This window comes from Centroberyx affinis, unplaced genomic scaffold (genome assembly GCF_046629955.1).
Source record: "Centroberyx affinis isolate AG114_WGS23_722 - 3 ecotype Tasmania unplaced genomic scaffold, CSIRO-AGI_Caff_v1 ptg000521l_1, whole genome shotgun sequence".
Classification (NCBI taxonomy): domain Eukaryota; kingdom Metazoa; phylum Chordata; class Actinopteri; order Beryciformes; family Berycidae; genus Centroberyx; species Centroberyx affinis.
Genome location: NW_027279170.1, coordinates 187662 through 203381, shown reverse-complemented (window position 1 = coordinate 203381; position 15720 = coordinate 187662). Strand labels below are relative to the sequence as shown.

The 15720-nt window shown below is 42.4% G+C and overlaps 2 protein-coding genes across 3 annotated transcripts; one reads left to right on the top strand and one right to left on the bottom strand.

Moving 5' to 3' along the window:
* The first annotated feature begins 1198 nt into the window (after nt 1-1198).
* On the top strand, nt 1199-11170 carry mlf1 (myeloid leukemia factor 1). The gene is made up of 8 exons (XM_071517787.1): nt 1199-1286; nt 2163-2325; nt 7213-7257; nt 7945-8031; nt 8195-8323; nt 8594-8753; nt 9634-9772; nt 9971-11170. Exons 1-8 carry the CDS (start codon nt 1240-1242, stop codon nt 10050-10052), a joined length of 852 nt encoding a protein of 283 aa, XP_071373888.1. The 5' UTR covers nt 1199-1239; the 3' UTR covers nt 10053-11170.
* A 1542-nt stretch (nt 11171-12712) lies between these two features.
* Nucleotides 12713-15317, bottom strand: med29 (mediator complex subunit 29). 2 transcript variants are annotated; one of them, XM_071517781.1, is made up of 4 exons: nt 15103-15317; nt 14868-14926; nt 14682-14772; nt 12713-13288 (listed from the first exon to the last, which is right to left on the bottom strand). In XM_071517781.1, exons 1-4 carry the CDS (start codon nt 15262-15264, stop codon nt 13061-13063), a joined length of 540 nt encoding a protein of 179 aa, XP_071373882.1. In that variant the 5' UTR covers nt 15265-15317; the 3' UTR covers nt 12713-13060. The 2 variants fall into 2 exon arrangements, with proteins under 2 accessions (XP_071373882.1, XP_071373883.1); XM_071517782.1 differs by having other exon boundaries at nt 14682-14766.
* Between the last annotated feature and the right edge of the window lie 403 nt (nt 15318-15720).

Here is a 15720-nt window from a genome sequence, read left to right as displayed (position 1 = left end):
ACACAAGATCCTCTCCAGTCTGAATTTGGGTGCAGTTTGAATCCTGATCTAGTTTTGGTTTTATATCGTGTCTTAATCCCGGTCAAATTCTACCTGTCTTCTTCGTCAGGCTCCAGGACGTCACAGCGTGTGTCTTACTGTACCTTTCGTCAACTCAGTAAACACCAACCTCTTTTTCCCTGTGAGAACTTGAGCAAATGAATAGTTTGCATTGCTGGTGTGCTTTTATTTAATTCATGATTGAGAATTAAATAACAGGCTGTTCTTTATTTTGCTTATTTTGTTTTTAATGAAGGAACCCCCCCCCCCCCCCCCCCTCAGTTAGACAAGGTGATCTATTTGACCGTGTTCCTAATACAGCATTTGTCATATTGTGTGTGATTTTGTAATAAACTTAGTAAATAAACCAAGTTGTGATTTTGCGTTGTGTTTTGTTTTGTCTGAGCTGGGGTTCAAGGCAGTGTGGAGTCCAGACTGAGGCCTATTTGTGGAACGGCCAGATGGTAGAGCTATACTGAGGATGGGACACGGTGTCTCACTCCCCTCGCCTCCAAACTTTCAGTGTTGTAATGATATAATAAATGAAACCTCACTGTATGAGTGAGTGTGAAATCTGTGTATCAGGGTGTGTTCGCAAGTCTCTCAGCAGATGGTCCTCCTTACATGCCAGAGTGTCGGGTGGCTGTCCCAAAGCGAGGGTTGTCCTCACACCCAGCAGTACCAAACCGACAGCCACTTCATAAACGAATAGCTGACTTCTTGTTGTGTTATCAAATTCACTCTAAACAGTCATTTGAATAAGGTTGATTGGTTTCTGTGCAGTTGTGAAGTTTTGATATTAAGTTATAAGTTACATTCCGTCTGTAAAGGAAAGGCAGATAAGCACATAATGTTGTGATGACATGCACTGGCATGATAAGATAAAACAGTTTTAGTAGAAATTTCTGGAGTACCGTTGTCATGGCAGCCACCCACAACATACGCTCCGCTGATAGAACCTGCTCAAAGCTCCGAATAACCAGCCAATCAGAGGGCTGGGTTCGGGTCATGTGGCCGGTGGCAGCGTGAGTGTGGTTCTAAATCATGTTGCCATTCAAGACACTTCTGTAGTAAGCAAACATTTAAGAGTCTGGGCGCTGGGGCCGGTACACCTGCAGCGGTCACTGCTTACTCTCTCTCTCTTTTTTTTTTTGTAAATCTTCGTTTCATTCTTAGTTTGTACCTTCATAATCCGTGGAAATGTTCAACAGTCTTCTCAGGGAATTTGACGAGGACCCGTTCTTCTCGTGAGTACCAAAACTACTGTATGGCTTGTAGCAAACAATTTGACTTTGCTAGTTTTTCTTGTTTTTATTTAAAAGTCAACAGACAATTTAGTTAAGAAATAAAATAATGGTATGAGGTAAAGGGATAGACTGCATTTGACTAGTCCAATCCCAGTTAGCCTACTGAATGCAAATTAGTTAAATGAAGCATAGAAACACCAAAATATGCCCACAAATAGTAGGCCTAAGTAAGTAGGCTAAATAATCACTTGGGTGCTGAAGAAAATGTTAAAGCCTGTCAAATGAAGCACCACTTTTCATCTTCCTAAAACAGGACGCTGACAGGTGTTATTGGCCTGGAAATGTCTGTAACCTATACAATTGTGGTAAGCTATATATATTAAGATCGGCTAAACAAATTAGGCCTCCTTCCTTCATAAACTGTCATAATATAGTAGCCTATTGTAATGACTCTGTCATGTCAACAGACACTAGGCATCTACACTGAGTGCTACAGTCAGATTTGGTGCCCATGAGTGAATGGCTACAGCTGACCAGACTTAGTTATTACATTAGTAAATGGGTTGCTACAGTGACGTTGGGGGTTGCTGTTTGACTATTATTTCTCAGTTCTTTGTGCCCAGTGAAGAGTTTATCATAAATGAGCTCCTACTTGACCTATGTGAAATAAGTCATTCTTAAATATAGAAACACAATGCATGGTGTTGAGACATTTTCCTTCCTTTTCTCTCTCCCTCCACTTTCTCCTGCTTTCTGAAGCTTAGCAGGAACCTCTATCATAGTATACGGTCCTCAGCACCATCATGCATAACTGTATGGAGTTCCATAACGAATATTGAGGTTGACTGTCTTTTTCTTCCTCTTCTTCTCCTATAGGGCTCCATTCCAGGCTCACAATGAGCATGTGCGCCAGATGATGCGTAGTTTCTCTGAGCCCTTTGGCGGCCACTTCATGCCCCGTATAACGGATGGGAGGGACCATGGGCACGGCGGGCCAGGACAGCCCAGCTCAACCCTCGCACTGAGGGACGGGCACAGGGTGAGAACATACACACAGAAGCAGTCAGGGTGTGTTCAGGTGTGTGTCAGAGTGTGTTCACATGTTTAGACGTTGGTCTGTCTACCTGTTGTGGACTCAAGTACTATTCTATGAACGCAGGTCCTCAGTCAAGCTGTACCCAGTGTATTATAGAGAGTGTGTGTGTGCTTGCATGTGTGTGTGCTGGCCAGGGACTGACTGACCTACATATCATTTGGGTCAAAGGGGGACGAACCCCCACAGCAGTTCCTCATAACACTTACTGTGCCCACAAGCAGCCGCGTGACCCGCTCTGTCCGCTGCCCAGTGCTTATAATGAGAGGAGATTAGTGTTTGGAGAAAGAGCTGGGTTTACTGGGGTTGTGGTGGAAGCGGGCCACTAGCAGCGTAACTGGAGCCCCTCTCACTGAGGTATGGAGCTGTGCGAGTCTCTGCTTTAGTGGAAGGGCAACCCCCTTGGCCTCTCTGGACGGCTATATCTAGCCCCGAAGAGCTCTATTTATAGCACATTGTTCCAGTGACACACTGCTTTCTTGTGAAGACACACACACTGACTTCTTTCGCACTCACACCAATAAGCCCCTAGAGAATTCTGCTGTGCTGAGCTGAGATGAGCTGCTGCTGAAAAGATACGTCAAAATAACTGTGTTTGTTTTGATAGCAGTGGTAGTTAGCCTAGTTGTCATGTTTATTTTTGTTGTATGAAAAAAATGATACGAATGTCACTGCTTCCCTGGGAATCCTGGAATTCATATATTGCTGTTACATCAGCTGAAGGAATAGTAATAGTAATAAAAGTAGCCATATGTGGTGAAAGTATGTTGTTTAGACTGCAATCATGACCCAAATGTAGTGTTTCTCTATAACTTTGTGATTGTTTGCACTGGAGCATTTTGATGTTCATCTTGCAGGCTTGTAATGGAAAGGTAGGTAGGCAGGCTGGTCTTGTACCCATTAGTCTGAAGAAATCGAAACCCCTGCACTGCTCATTTGTCCCGGCCAGTCAAACTTAGTCCCTGTGACTCGCTCTAATCCCCCCACCTCGTGAGGACCTGTATATTTATCCTTGGTAATGACTTTCATCAGATCCTAGCCTCAGTAGCCAGCACCCTGCTTTCTCTTTATTGGCCATCATGCTTAAGACTAATACCAGCTGAGGAGGGCGTCTGAGGACTAGAGTGGCCTCAGTGACAGTGAACTGGAGCTATACTGCAAAAAAATATATATCCATCTTAACCAGTCATTTAAGTATCTAGAGCAATCTGGAGTCATAGAATAATTTCACGTGTTTCCAATGCAGTTTGACTTGTCTTGAGAATTTTGTAGTTACAAAAATTGTTGCTTGTAATCAAGTAACAATGTCTTTAAGGCAGATGGCTCCACCACATCAAGATAATGTTACTTGACATGAAAATACTTGATGCAAGTTTACTTGCATTCGAAACAACTGAAATTGGCAGATTTTTTCACTTGTTTTAAGAAAAATGGGATATTAGGACTCAATACAAGATCAAACTTATTAAGATAGACATTTTTTGCAGTGTACCAGCGAGGGAGGAATCTGTTGAGCTGGATCACAAGTGGCAGCAAGTGATCAAGAGCCCTTCATTAGAGAGGTCTTTCAGGGTGTGGAGAAGGGCCTTGTGAGAGGCCCCATAATGAGCCCAAGAGGTCTCCTTGAGATGAAGTGAGCCACGAGCACCACATCTCTCTTTGTGTTTTTTTACATGGACAGTTGGTTAGGAGCCACAGGCGTAAGATGTTTGGGGTTTAGAAAGAAAAAAGAAAGAAATTCCCACATCATCCAGATCCCAAGACTGCTTCGTTAGTGGTCACTAACAACAAACAGAAGACATATGTTAAGATATATGGAATTAAGAGCAACTGAATCACCTTTAGAGTTTATTCCACAGATCTCAGCTCTCTCTCACTCTCTCTCTCTCTCACACACACACACACACCCTCACCCATCTGAAGCTATGGAGCATTGTGTTGGTTCCCAGCAGTGGTCAGAGGGCTGAAGCTGCGGTGCTGTGCTGGGCTCTTTGTAGAGGCATGTGTGCGGGTGTCATGGACGCTGTGTTTTCTCGTTGTTGCTCTTTTGGTCCATCTGTTTGGCAGAACGTGCCTTGGCAGCGCCGATGCGTTAGCAGCTAGATGACAGACAGCTCACCCCCATGCTGCTCTCCGATATCACAAGCACACATGTGCACTCAAAAATACATACACATACGCACACACACACACATAAAAACATATCCTCTGTTGAGCCCAAAAAGCACACATACACACAGACACAAACGTGCACTAAGGTACAATTACACACAAATACACACACATTGGCCACATAGTCCTAGAAAGCCTCAACTTGTTGTATCAGTTTGCTAAGCATTGGCTCCCCACTGGGGGAATGTGTCCTGTCTTCCCTTCCAAACCTGCTATGAGCTCTCACATTTCCCGCCCTCCTGCCAGTCTCAACTACCTTTCAAGGCAGTCATTCGTCTGGGGACTTGTTTATAAATGGGGGATGAAATGCAGATTTCAAATGATAATGATGTTTTATGTTTTAGTTAGATGAGTAGCCTACTTCTTTTGATTCTGCGGTTTGTACAGAGTAATACTCGTGGTGTCCATGGTAGCTGAGATACAGTATGTGTTGTAGTACCGTTGCTAAAACACATTAGTCCTATTTCAGTATCATGTTGTGGCTCTCTCCCTGGATATGCTTCCAAGTTTCATTAAACTCATATGAATGAGTTTGTAATGGGTGATTTGTTTTCAGACCTGAATCTTTCAAGGCACATCTGTCTTTCCGTATTGGTCAACCAGTTTCTTGTCTGACTCAAAAGGAGGAATAGCAATTTCTGCTTTATCTCCAGAGCATGTGGACTAAAGCCCTGAATTACCTGAATTACCACCACCACCTCCAACCTTTTACATACAATACGATGCCCACTGACCCCTTCATTATATTATAATACCACCCTGGTCTGTGATTGGTTGAAGAAATGTGAACTCTTCCAAGTTTTCTTTCTCTGTCTTTACGACAATTTTTTAGGATAGCCTAATTCTGGTCATGGTGAATGTTAAGACCATCTTCCAGAATTCCCTTTCTCCCATAGGAAAATCCTGTTTCTTTATTATGTTATTCTTTATTATTTTATTTTTTATCTTTTTTTGTGGAACCTATGTCTAGGGGGATATCATAGATGTCCAACATTTTACTTATATTTTCTAAATTTTGAAATGGGTCTCATAGCAGATAATAAACAAGCTTTTTATTACCAGTAGGTCTGACTGATTTGTTTAAGAATAAAACTTGTTTTCTTAGCACCTTATTCTAATCCATTTCATATGAACTACTTTCAGGCAGAAAATTTGGTTTTGATATTGTTTGGAGTTGAATGAAAGCAAATAGTGTGTAGAGGTAGGGAAATAAGTCACATAGCCTAAGTGTTTCTTTGATAATAGCATGTAAAAATCCACAGGATTTTTTAGAAGGGAGAGAGAACACACTGGCAAATGGGCCTAGCATTCACTATTGCCGGAATTCGCCCTTAAACCAGACTTTTCTTTTGCTCTGGCACAATGTGAAAATGAAGTGAGAGAAAAAAGCATTTGGCTATGTAAAATTAACCAGTTCCTCGATCCCATACTTATTCTGTATGCCTTCATTTCCCTTGTGGTCCAACTGTATTTTAGAACCCGCCCTAACTCTATCCATGAAAGTTTATCTAGTGCCTCCCTGTCTCCCCTGTGGTCTTCTAGTTCTGAGAAGGCATAACTTAGCAAAATGCCTCCAACTCCCTAGTGATGTACCACTTCCTAGGAGCCATGCCTTTAAAGCACAACCTCTCTTTCCCTTTTAAGCAGGAATCGAAGCTACATGTGCCCCTGTGGTGTGACTCATAGCTCCCCTCAGAGCTGGGGCGGACTGCCTAAGAGGGCACAGTGCGGGCTCAATATCAGAACAAGAGAGAAAGAGAATATAAATCTGCAGTAGTCCAGACAGCCTAAAATAATGTGTTAAAGACCACCGGGTACATGCTCCATATTTTGCACTCTCAACCTCTCCTCTGATTTGCCCGGCCCAGGCTAAAAATAATGCCTACAGAAATGTAACCGGCATTTATTAGTTCATAGATGCCTGTCAGAGATATAATTGGCCGTAAGGCTTCATAGATACCGTTCAGGAGTGTTTCACATCAGCGTGACCTTTGAAAAGAGCTGAGCGAGCAGCCTTGGACTCTTCAACCCCTGTTGGGTCCCTGTCCTGGCTGGCCCATCCTGCCCACTGCAGCCTTCCTAGAATGAAGCTCGGTTTCAGTGTTAAACCCGCACTAATCCCCGGCAACGCGACCCAATTACACATGGAACACAAGTCATTCAACACCCCACTGATTACGCACAATACCCCTCAACATCCCACCCCCAGCACATACACACACGCACACACACGCACAGGCACACACATAGCCACGGCTGGTGAGATGTTTATGCAGGGTGGCGGGGTCATAAACACCCGGGGTTTTGGCCCAGAGAACAGAGGCTCTGACCGAAGGATAGTACTCCCTCCTCATCGTCCTCTTCCTCCGCTGTGCTTGCACGGCGAGAAGGTTCATGGCCTTGTAGAGCCGTGCGGATAGCTCTGTGTAGCTGTGTCAAGGGCTCAGTGACCAGTGTAAGACGACCTAAGAACAAAGCCTGAGAAACTACCAGCAGCATACTGGCAATGAACTCAATGAACATGTGCAAATAGTGTACAGGCCTCTCTACTGAATCTGTTAGAGGACTTATCAAAGATTAATGTGTGTAATGCTATGCCATGCCATACCATGTAATACTATGCTATGTTGCTGCTAAATTGATATTGTATTGTATCCTCAGGGGATGAGCCAGTCACTGTCGCCCTTTGGCAGTGTTGACAGCACGGTCAGTAGAGTTCCCCGCTGTTGCGCTATGTCACTGTATGAGTTTCTCATTTACACCCAAACTGACCAAGGGCATGCTCTAACTCAATCCATGTCTTATTGTGAAATGGTCAGTGGCTTGTAAAGTGACCAATATGTGAAATGACCAATGGATGCTCTCTGGGTTTTCTCCTTAACCGCACCATCATCATCCGTCTGTCTCCTAAAGTTTTGACTGTTCAGAAGTTGTACAATGTCAGAATATTATAAATGTGAACACATTTTAAAAGTGTCAGAGATGCCTGCATAGAGGGTTGGCATCATGTTGTGATATTCATGGCTGATTTGGCCGCATACTTTCACAGCTATGCAGGCGACATATAATCTAAACAGATTATATAAAGATGTAAAATACCAAGTTTATTGGCAAGCTGGGTTCAATACCTTGTTTTGATGTGAATGTTACTAGGTCACATGTGTGGTGAAGTGATAAAATGTGAATGTCGTGTATGCAGTAGTGTAAGATGCCACATGTAAGACACACATAGCGCACTGTATTCAGTGCACGCATGCTCATACACATGATGGAGCTGTTTTATGAGCTGATAATGCCAAGCAACCAGGTGGCGTATTGAGCCCAGTCATTCAGCTCTTCTGGCTTCTGGCTTTCTTTCTTTATATGACTGAGCTCACCGCTGTGTTTGTGCAGGACATGAACATGAGGAACCCCTTCAACATGTTCGACAACATGATGACGGGCATGAGGAGCAGGATGGACAACATGCACAGAAACTTTGTGAGTGATTCTGTGTTCTCTTCCTTCTATTTTGCCACTACATCAGAATGACACTTATGATTGTTGTAATGGTTGTGGTAAGCATATTGTAGTTACCTAACACTCTGTGTGTGTGTGTGTGTGTGTGTGTGTGTGCGTGTGTGTGTGCGTGTGCGTGTGCCAGGAGAACGTGTCTACAGATTCAAACTCCCACTCATTCAGCTCCTCGTCAGTCATGACTTATTCCAAGGTTGGAAATGAGCCTCCCAAGGTGTTCCAGGCGTCCTCACAGACACGCCGCGCCCCTGGAGGGGTATGTACTCCATCAGATACATTACACTATGTTACATCATAGTTTTACTTGGGACAGTTCAGTACAGCAAGCTGTGAGAAGTAAATCTGTCTGTAGAAGTCTCAGTTCCACTTGGTTCCTCTTAAGTGAGCGTGGTGATACTTGATTCTCCCTGTCTGGCCTGTTTCTATAAGGAGTCAAATAATAAGCGTGCTGATTGCTAATCTCTGCATCATGGCCCTTTTTCATTGGCCACCTGTGCCTGAAGAGTATTTCTGATTGGGTGTCCAGATCAAGGAGACCCGGCGAGCGCTGAAGGACTCTGAGAGCGGCCTGGAGCAGATGTCCATCGGTCACCACATCCAGGACAGAGGGCATGTGATGGAGAAGAAGCACAACAAGAAGACAGGAGAGAGGGAGCTCAACCAGGACTTTCAGAATTTGGATGAATGTATGTTAAAGTGACAATATTCAACTTTTCGCCTTGAGACAGTGAAGTGTATTGCTAGTCCCGCCCTCCTCCCCCTCAGTTGGGCATAAAAGTTGCATGTTGCAGTTTTTTTTTTTAGAGAAATATACAGTCATTGGGAAAGTAACCTTTGAGTTCCTCCCATAACACAAGTTTCTGGGGCGCCCTGGTGACTCACCGAGTAGGGCGCGTACCATTTGGCTCAGGCCTTCCCGCAGCGACCCGGGTTCGAATCCGACCTGTGGTCCTTTGCTGCATGTCCTCCCCTCGCTCTCTCTCCCATACCTTCCTGTCTCTCTCTCACTATATATCTCTCAAATAAAGCATAAAAATGCCAAAAAAATAAATCTTTAAAACACAAGTTTCTAGGTAGTATCTAGGCAATCTGGTGAAGATTAGATACCGTTTTTGGCACTTTGCAGATCTCTGCGGCTCTAATCAGTGTTGTAGTGGGATCCTACACTTGTAACTTAAGGTTGCTTTTGGTTCCTCTCTCAATTCATATTTGATTGCTACAAGACCATTTGGCTTTGAAAAACAAGTTCACACCCACTGTATCTTTACCAGAAACACTATGATTGCCAGACTGATGCCTCTCAGATTTACAAACCAGACAGAAGAGGGTAGTATCCAGAGCAAAAGGATCAAATCTGCTTTAAATTAATCACAAAAAGAGTCCTGCTACTCTTATGGTTCAGGAAGTTCTCGCAGTTGAACCAGTCCATATGCCACAGTTATCATTCCTCCCCTCTGCAAAACAAGGTTTAGTTTCCAAGGCTGTGCCACTGTCGGGGTCACTGTCCATCAATCCACAGAATGATGCCTAACATGATCCTGACCCCTGACCTTTCCCTCCTTCCAGCTGAAGCACAGTCTTTTGATGAAGAGTGGCAGCGTGAGGTGTCCAAGTTTCAGCCATCTGTCCCCATGTCTCGCCTGGAGGCACCCAAGCCCCGCGCCGTACACCGGGCGGCCCTCACCGGCCCGGAGCAGGCTCACAGGTCAGTAGAGTGAAACCCAAACTTGAACCTCATGCTCTAGTGAAGACAGGCCAGAATCAGCAGTTCGGGATCAAATGACAAACAAGGGAGAGACACCGATGACAGTCATAGTAAAGTATATTGTGGTATGGTATCACAGTTAGTTAGCTTTTGAACTGTGCTTATTTCATGTCTGTGTCTGTTTTGTAATTCCCACAGAGAAACACCAAAGCCTGAAGGGAGAAAGCAAGCTCACTTCAACGACCTCAACGTGAACGGCTCAGGCCTGACAAAGCAGTAAAAATGTCTGTCTGTCTCTGTGCTAATAAAACTCTTTCAGGCAACACACACCCTGCTGCTTTACACATACACACATAAACATTTGTCTCATCAACCAGGTAGACAGATACAGACGGCAGCGACCCAGCTTTTGAAACGCTTAACTGTATTAATACCCACAGTGGCTTGTAGAAGAACAACACATTGAAGGTGCGGACGGCCCTTATTCTCTCACACCTCACACACCCCAGCCAGGAAACTAAAGGGGTCAGTAGCATTTGATGGGACAAGGGAAACAGATACACATAAGCTTAAAGGCCCGTTCACATCTAGAACGCTAACTATGAAGATAACTATATGGTATAACGATACATTGTTGCTCAAGCATTCACACTACAACGATATCTGTGATGACTTCCTCAGCAAATGAAGCTGCAGTGAGCTACTGAATTCTCCCGCCCCCATCTTTCTTAGAACTTTAATTTGATTAGTTGAAAATGTTTTAGCATTGTCTCTGCATCCCAAAAAAATCGCTCTCAAAAATATAGTTATAGTTATAGTTTTTGTTTTGGATGTTTTTGTAGTTATCGTAGTGGGAACACAGACATTCAACATACTTAAAACGATTTAACTGTTTTTATAGTTGTAGTTGTCTTTATAGTTATCGTTGGGCCTTAAACAATGTAGAAAATAAACTAACATGTAATTAAGGATCATAGACATCATTTCATTATCATTACATGGTAGCATTAGTGGAGTGATGTATTCAGCAGTATATGATACATCATTTTGCATCACATGAATAGAATTTGCCCCAGGAGTCCTGATGCTTTCATCTGCTTCTCATATACATCGTTTTCACACGGTAACGATTGCGTCAACAAGCCACAAAATGTAGTGATTCATCGACAGACTTATTTGAAGTCCACTAGTGCACTTAGACAATGCCTAAATTGTCTGTTTGTAATTATATTGTGTAGTACCTGATGGTCTAGATATTTGTATTTTATCTGCTGTAATCTTTGTAAAAAGAAAATGAATGATACCCTTCCCTTTTTATATTGTTACTTGCCTTGGGTTTCTCTTGTTTTTCACCTGATGAACTCAATGCTGCATGGCACGGACTTGAAAACATCTGGATTATTCAATAATTCTTGCCTTCTTATTCTTGTATATTGTTTCAAGCTTTAAATTGAAGTTCTTCTGTGTCATCACAGAATATCATCTGAAAATAAAAATGTGAAAATGTGGTAATGAATCTCCCGGTGTTTTTGTATTTAACCCTAACCAAGGAAGGCAGGAAGAAGAATTTACTCACAACTTCAAAAGGCTCGTGAACTTGAGAACTTTCCACATTAGTATGTTCATCTATACCAAGTTTCTCGTTGACTCGGTGTGTGACCCTGCATTGTGACGGACCCCTCGCTGCGCCCGTTTGGTCGAGGTCCAGCGTAGTATTTTTGGATCGGAGCACTTGTCAGTAACTCAGAACGGTCTGAGATGTTTCACAGCTGCTAGCCCACCAAGCCTCTCCTCTCACGTGCTCCAGCATGTGTATCTGACTTCATTAATCCCTCGCTTTAATATCAGGTAGGAAGGTATTGAGGAAACCCTATATACCATAAACTCATCAAGGGTCCGTATATGAAGCCGACTCCTCACTCAGCCCAGGATTACAGAGCATGAGCGCCAAAGGGGGATTTTAGTGTCTTGTCTCATGTTTCCCAGGACAAAGTGGCATGTCTCTTAAGTGTGTTTATGTAACGAGGAAGACGAGCCATGCAAGGGAGCTTCTGAAAACGGCCGCTGAAACGTAGCTGAGTCAGTCAGAACTATCTATGCCTCTCTGGCCCGTCACCATACCACAGGATGGGACCTACTATGGGATCCATTCTCTAAAAAAACAGTCCCATGGAATCATCAGGAATTGTGCAGATAATATATGTATGAGAGCAGAGTAAAAGAACAAAGTGAGAACAAAATAGGTTCCTGCAGGAGCCTTACAGGATTTGATACCTTCATATTTTATACTGGGTTAGATATCTATTCTTTTTTTCCCCAAAGTTTATTCTTTTAAATTCTCCAGGACATTCCAGACCACAATTCTGAGGAACTTGTGTTGTCCCACTATTTGAACAGTCCTGTAAGACAAGTAGGAGTCCTGTACAATACCATTTTTACAGGATCCCTGAAGAATGAAAACCCAAGCTAGTTATAAAGGCATGCAAAATATTTCCAATACTGGTTTATTGTCTAGTGGTCAAAAAAGATTGCTTTCACTGAGTAGATACCTTGCTATAATGACAACTAAACCTTGTCTATGGCTCTGATATGTTCTTCCCTTTCACCACTTCAGATACCCAATTTTGTATAAATATACTGTAGTTATTATGAAAATATAATGGAAAAATTGTGAATTGAAAAGATGTTGTGGTTATTTGCCTGCAAGGAGTCCAACAGAAATGCTTCAAGGTTATCCTATAAGAAAATGACCACAAAACCCCTCAGGATTTGTCTGCAGGATTTTCCTTCACAATTCCCCGGTGGGCTTTTTTTGTTACTAAAGTACCTACATCCACATCTTATGGACTGAAACATGCTTTAAAATTGCAAACTACTCATTATTCAATATGTTACTAATAAATTGGTATTTATGCATTTTGAATAAAGAGAAAACATCAATATCAGTAGAAAGGTTTTAATAGTCAATACAAATAATCTAAAAAATATTTGTGAACATTGAGTTGTCAGTTACAACTCATGCTGCTCTGCCGCCACCTGCTGGTCATCTTATGTCATGACTGTTTGACAGGAATATTTACACATAGTTTACAAGAAACAAAAATGGAAAAAACAAAAAATGAAAGAAACAGCATCTCAACCAACCTACCAACCAATACTCAGATTCAAACATGGGACGTCCCTGAATGTGAAATACACCGTCTCTCTGAAAAAGTCACCAGAAGTCATCGCTCCTCCTCAGCAGATATGAAAAAGAGGAGGCGAGATGAAGAGCGTCAGTCCGAGTGTCTACATGATTCCCTGCGGCTGTCCCTTCCCTGCGATCTTCTTGGAGCACTCCAGCAGAGCGTTGTGGATGTCTTTGGCGCAGGAGATCTGAGACTTGATCATGCCGAGGTACTGGGCGTAGGACAGGGACTCGGTCTGCACCGTGTCCGGCTTGGTGGCCGTGGGGACCAGGTTGGGGGAATGTTTGGCGCTGTCGATGCTCTGGGAGAGGCACTCGTAGGCCAGCCGCTGTACAGAGGGGAGGGACACTGGTGAGAGTTTGTGTGTAACAGTAGAAGTGTGTGTGTGTGTGTGTGTATCAGTCAGTTATGTCACCAATAGGGTTATGGGTATGGGTTTTTTTTTTTAAAGATTTATTTTATGCTTTATTGACAGAAACAGTGTGAGAGAGAGACAGGAAGGTATGGGAGAGAGAGAGCAGCATTTGAGGGCTGGATGATAATTTAATATTGTTATTTATCATTTTTATGTGGAATCATATCGTGATTATATATTTTTTTTATTATTATTATGCACTCTGATCCTATTTTGTGTAATTTTGTTCTGTCTTTCTGCTGTATTTTGTACTTGCTTTGTGAAGCACTTTGTAACAGAGAAACAAAGAAATATGCTATACAAATAAATTATTTGTTATTATTATATGGTGATTTTGGGATATTGTGACACAATTCTGCTCTCTATACTGATGGTAGCAAGCAAATCTTATTTAAAAACTCTGACAAAATGAGGTATGAAACATTTTAAGTAATATTATTTGAGAATTTCAGTTTTGTTTGACATCACACCTAGCATTTCCATTCGGTTCAATGGGATGAACAGTAACTTGATTATTTAACTTGTGATTTTGCATATGTGAGCCATATGGTGATATACAGTATATCGATTATGATTATCGTGATATTGATTTCAGCCATATCACCCAGCCCTATGTGTACTTCATAAGTGTGTGTGTCAGTCAGTTAGATGGCCATCGATCGTCGATTAGTCATCAACAGAAAATTAATCAATTATAATTTTGATAATTGATTATCTCCTAATGGCCACCAGTATGTTCCCAATAGGGTTTGACCAATATGGGTTTTTGAAGGCCAGGTGGAAAAGCCTCTCAAACAGCATTTACACCATGGGACACTAAAACTCTCCACTGAAACCCACTCTAGTGAATTTCTTAAAGGTGGGTTGGCAGTTGCTTAAGGCGGGATGACTCATCCCACCTCTTCAATGACAGGGCAAACTCTGGGATGCATTAGATGTTTTTAAATTAATAATTAATTTACAAAAAAAACACATTGAACAATTAAATGAATAAATACGATGTACAAAGAAAATAACATTTCATTGCATGTTTTTTTTTTACAGACTGTTGTTGTGCAGCTGTTGTCAGGGAGGAACCTCCACTACATCAGCAGTGGACAACATTGATTGGCTGATATCCAGTATTTAATAAAAGGCAAATATCGGCCCTAGTTACCAACAGTAATTATGGTTATGAATACAGCAGTGAGTGAGTGTGTGTGTGTGTGTGTGTGTGTGTGTGTGTGTGTGTGTGTGTGTGTGTGTGTGTGTGTGTGTGTGTGTGTGTGTGTGTGTGTGTGTGTGTGTGTGTGTGTGTGTTAGTTACCAAGCAAAGTTCCAGTTGATCGCAGAGGGCATAGAACTCCTCCAGACTTTTATCAAAGCGCTGGACGGTGGCGTCGCTGCTTTTGCTAAGCCAAAAGACACAAAAGAAACAGATGAACAGTAAAGGTGCTGATCTTTATGATTCTGGTCTATTGTTGTAGGCTACAGCCCCAGCCAGGCTACTTACATGCCGTTGTCAATTGCAGTATTATGCCCCAAATTCAACGACGCAATCTTCATTACATTCTGCAAAAAAGGAAATAAGGCAAAAAAGTGAAATCAGCATGTTCCAATTATTTAATAGACTTGTGAAAAATAAAGCGTATGGTATGGAGTCTGAAATTAACTCGTTGATCTCACGAGATGTGTTGGGCATTCTGGTTTCATCAAGTTTTTGGATCTGTGTGAAGGCCTGACGTTACCTGCAGACTCTCCTTCAGCTGTGGAATAAGCATCTTGAATCTGTGAACCGGATCAAAGTCTTGCTGTTGACTTAACTGCTGTTGTTGTTGCTGTAAGGAGGCAGCTTGCTGCATTCCAGGCTGAGCCATCGGTCCACCGGGCTGCTGTTGCTGCGCTGCCATTTTGACCGGCTATCATTCGCCAGCCAGAACAACAATAAAACCTCCGGTTCGGTCTTTTCAGAATAAAAGCGTAATTTGTGAAAAGCCACAACATTCAAATATTAGCTACAAAACATTATTTTGGACAAAAAAAACGAATCAAGCAGCCATGTGTTCAGTATGGATGTTGTGTAATATATGCAGCTTAGTTAATAAATGTGCATAGTGTCGTATTTAAATACTAATAAATTAGTTTTAATTTACACGTTTAAACTCACGCTTTTATTTTGAAGGCCAACCTCCTAAACCGGAATTCGTGTCACTACGCTGCCTTCATGAACTATCGGAAATATCGAGCTATAGTACGATTTGTACTAGAAAGATCGACAGCGTTTTGATGTCACAGTGAAAAACTCTTGTAAAAAAGAAATCGGCTCAGTAACGGCTCAGTAACGTTATAACGACAAAAGTTTCTCG

Excerpts from the sequence above, each read along its gene's own strand:
- mlf1 (XM_071517787.1), top strand. The coding sequence starts at position 1,240 with ATGTTCAACAGTCTTCTCAGGGAATTTGACGAGGACCCGTTCTTCTC. Across the intron at positions 2,326-7,212 it reads CACTGAGGGACGGGCACAGG|GGGATGAGCCAGTCACTGTC; the intron begins GTGAGAACATAC and ends TTGTATCCTCAG. Across the intron at positions 8,032-8,194 it reads ACAACATGCACAGAAACTTT|GAGAACGTGTCTACAGATTC; the intron begins GTGAGTGATTCT and ends TGCGTGTGCCAG.
- med29 (XM_071517781.1), bottom strand. The coding sequence starts at position 15,264 with ATGGCAGCGCAGCAACAGCAGCCCGGTGGACCGATGGCTCAGCCTGGA. Across the intron at positions 14,773-14,867 it reads ACTGCAATTGACAACGGCAT|GCTTAGCAAAAGCAGCGACG; the intron begins GTAAGTAGCCTG and ends TTGTGTCTTTTG. Across the intron at positions 13,289-14,681 it reads ATCAACTGGAACTTTGCTTG|CGGCTGGCCTACGAGTGCCT; the intron begins GTAACTAACACA and ends CCCTCTGTACAG.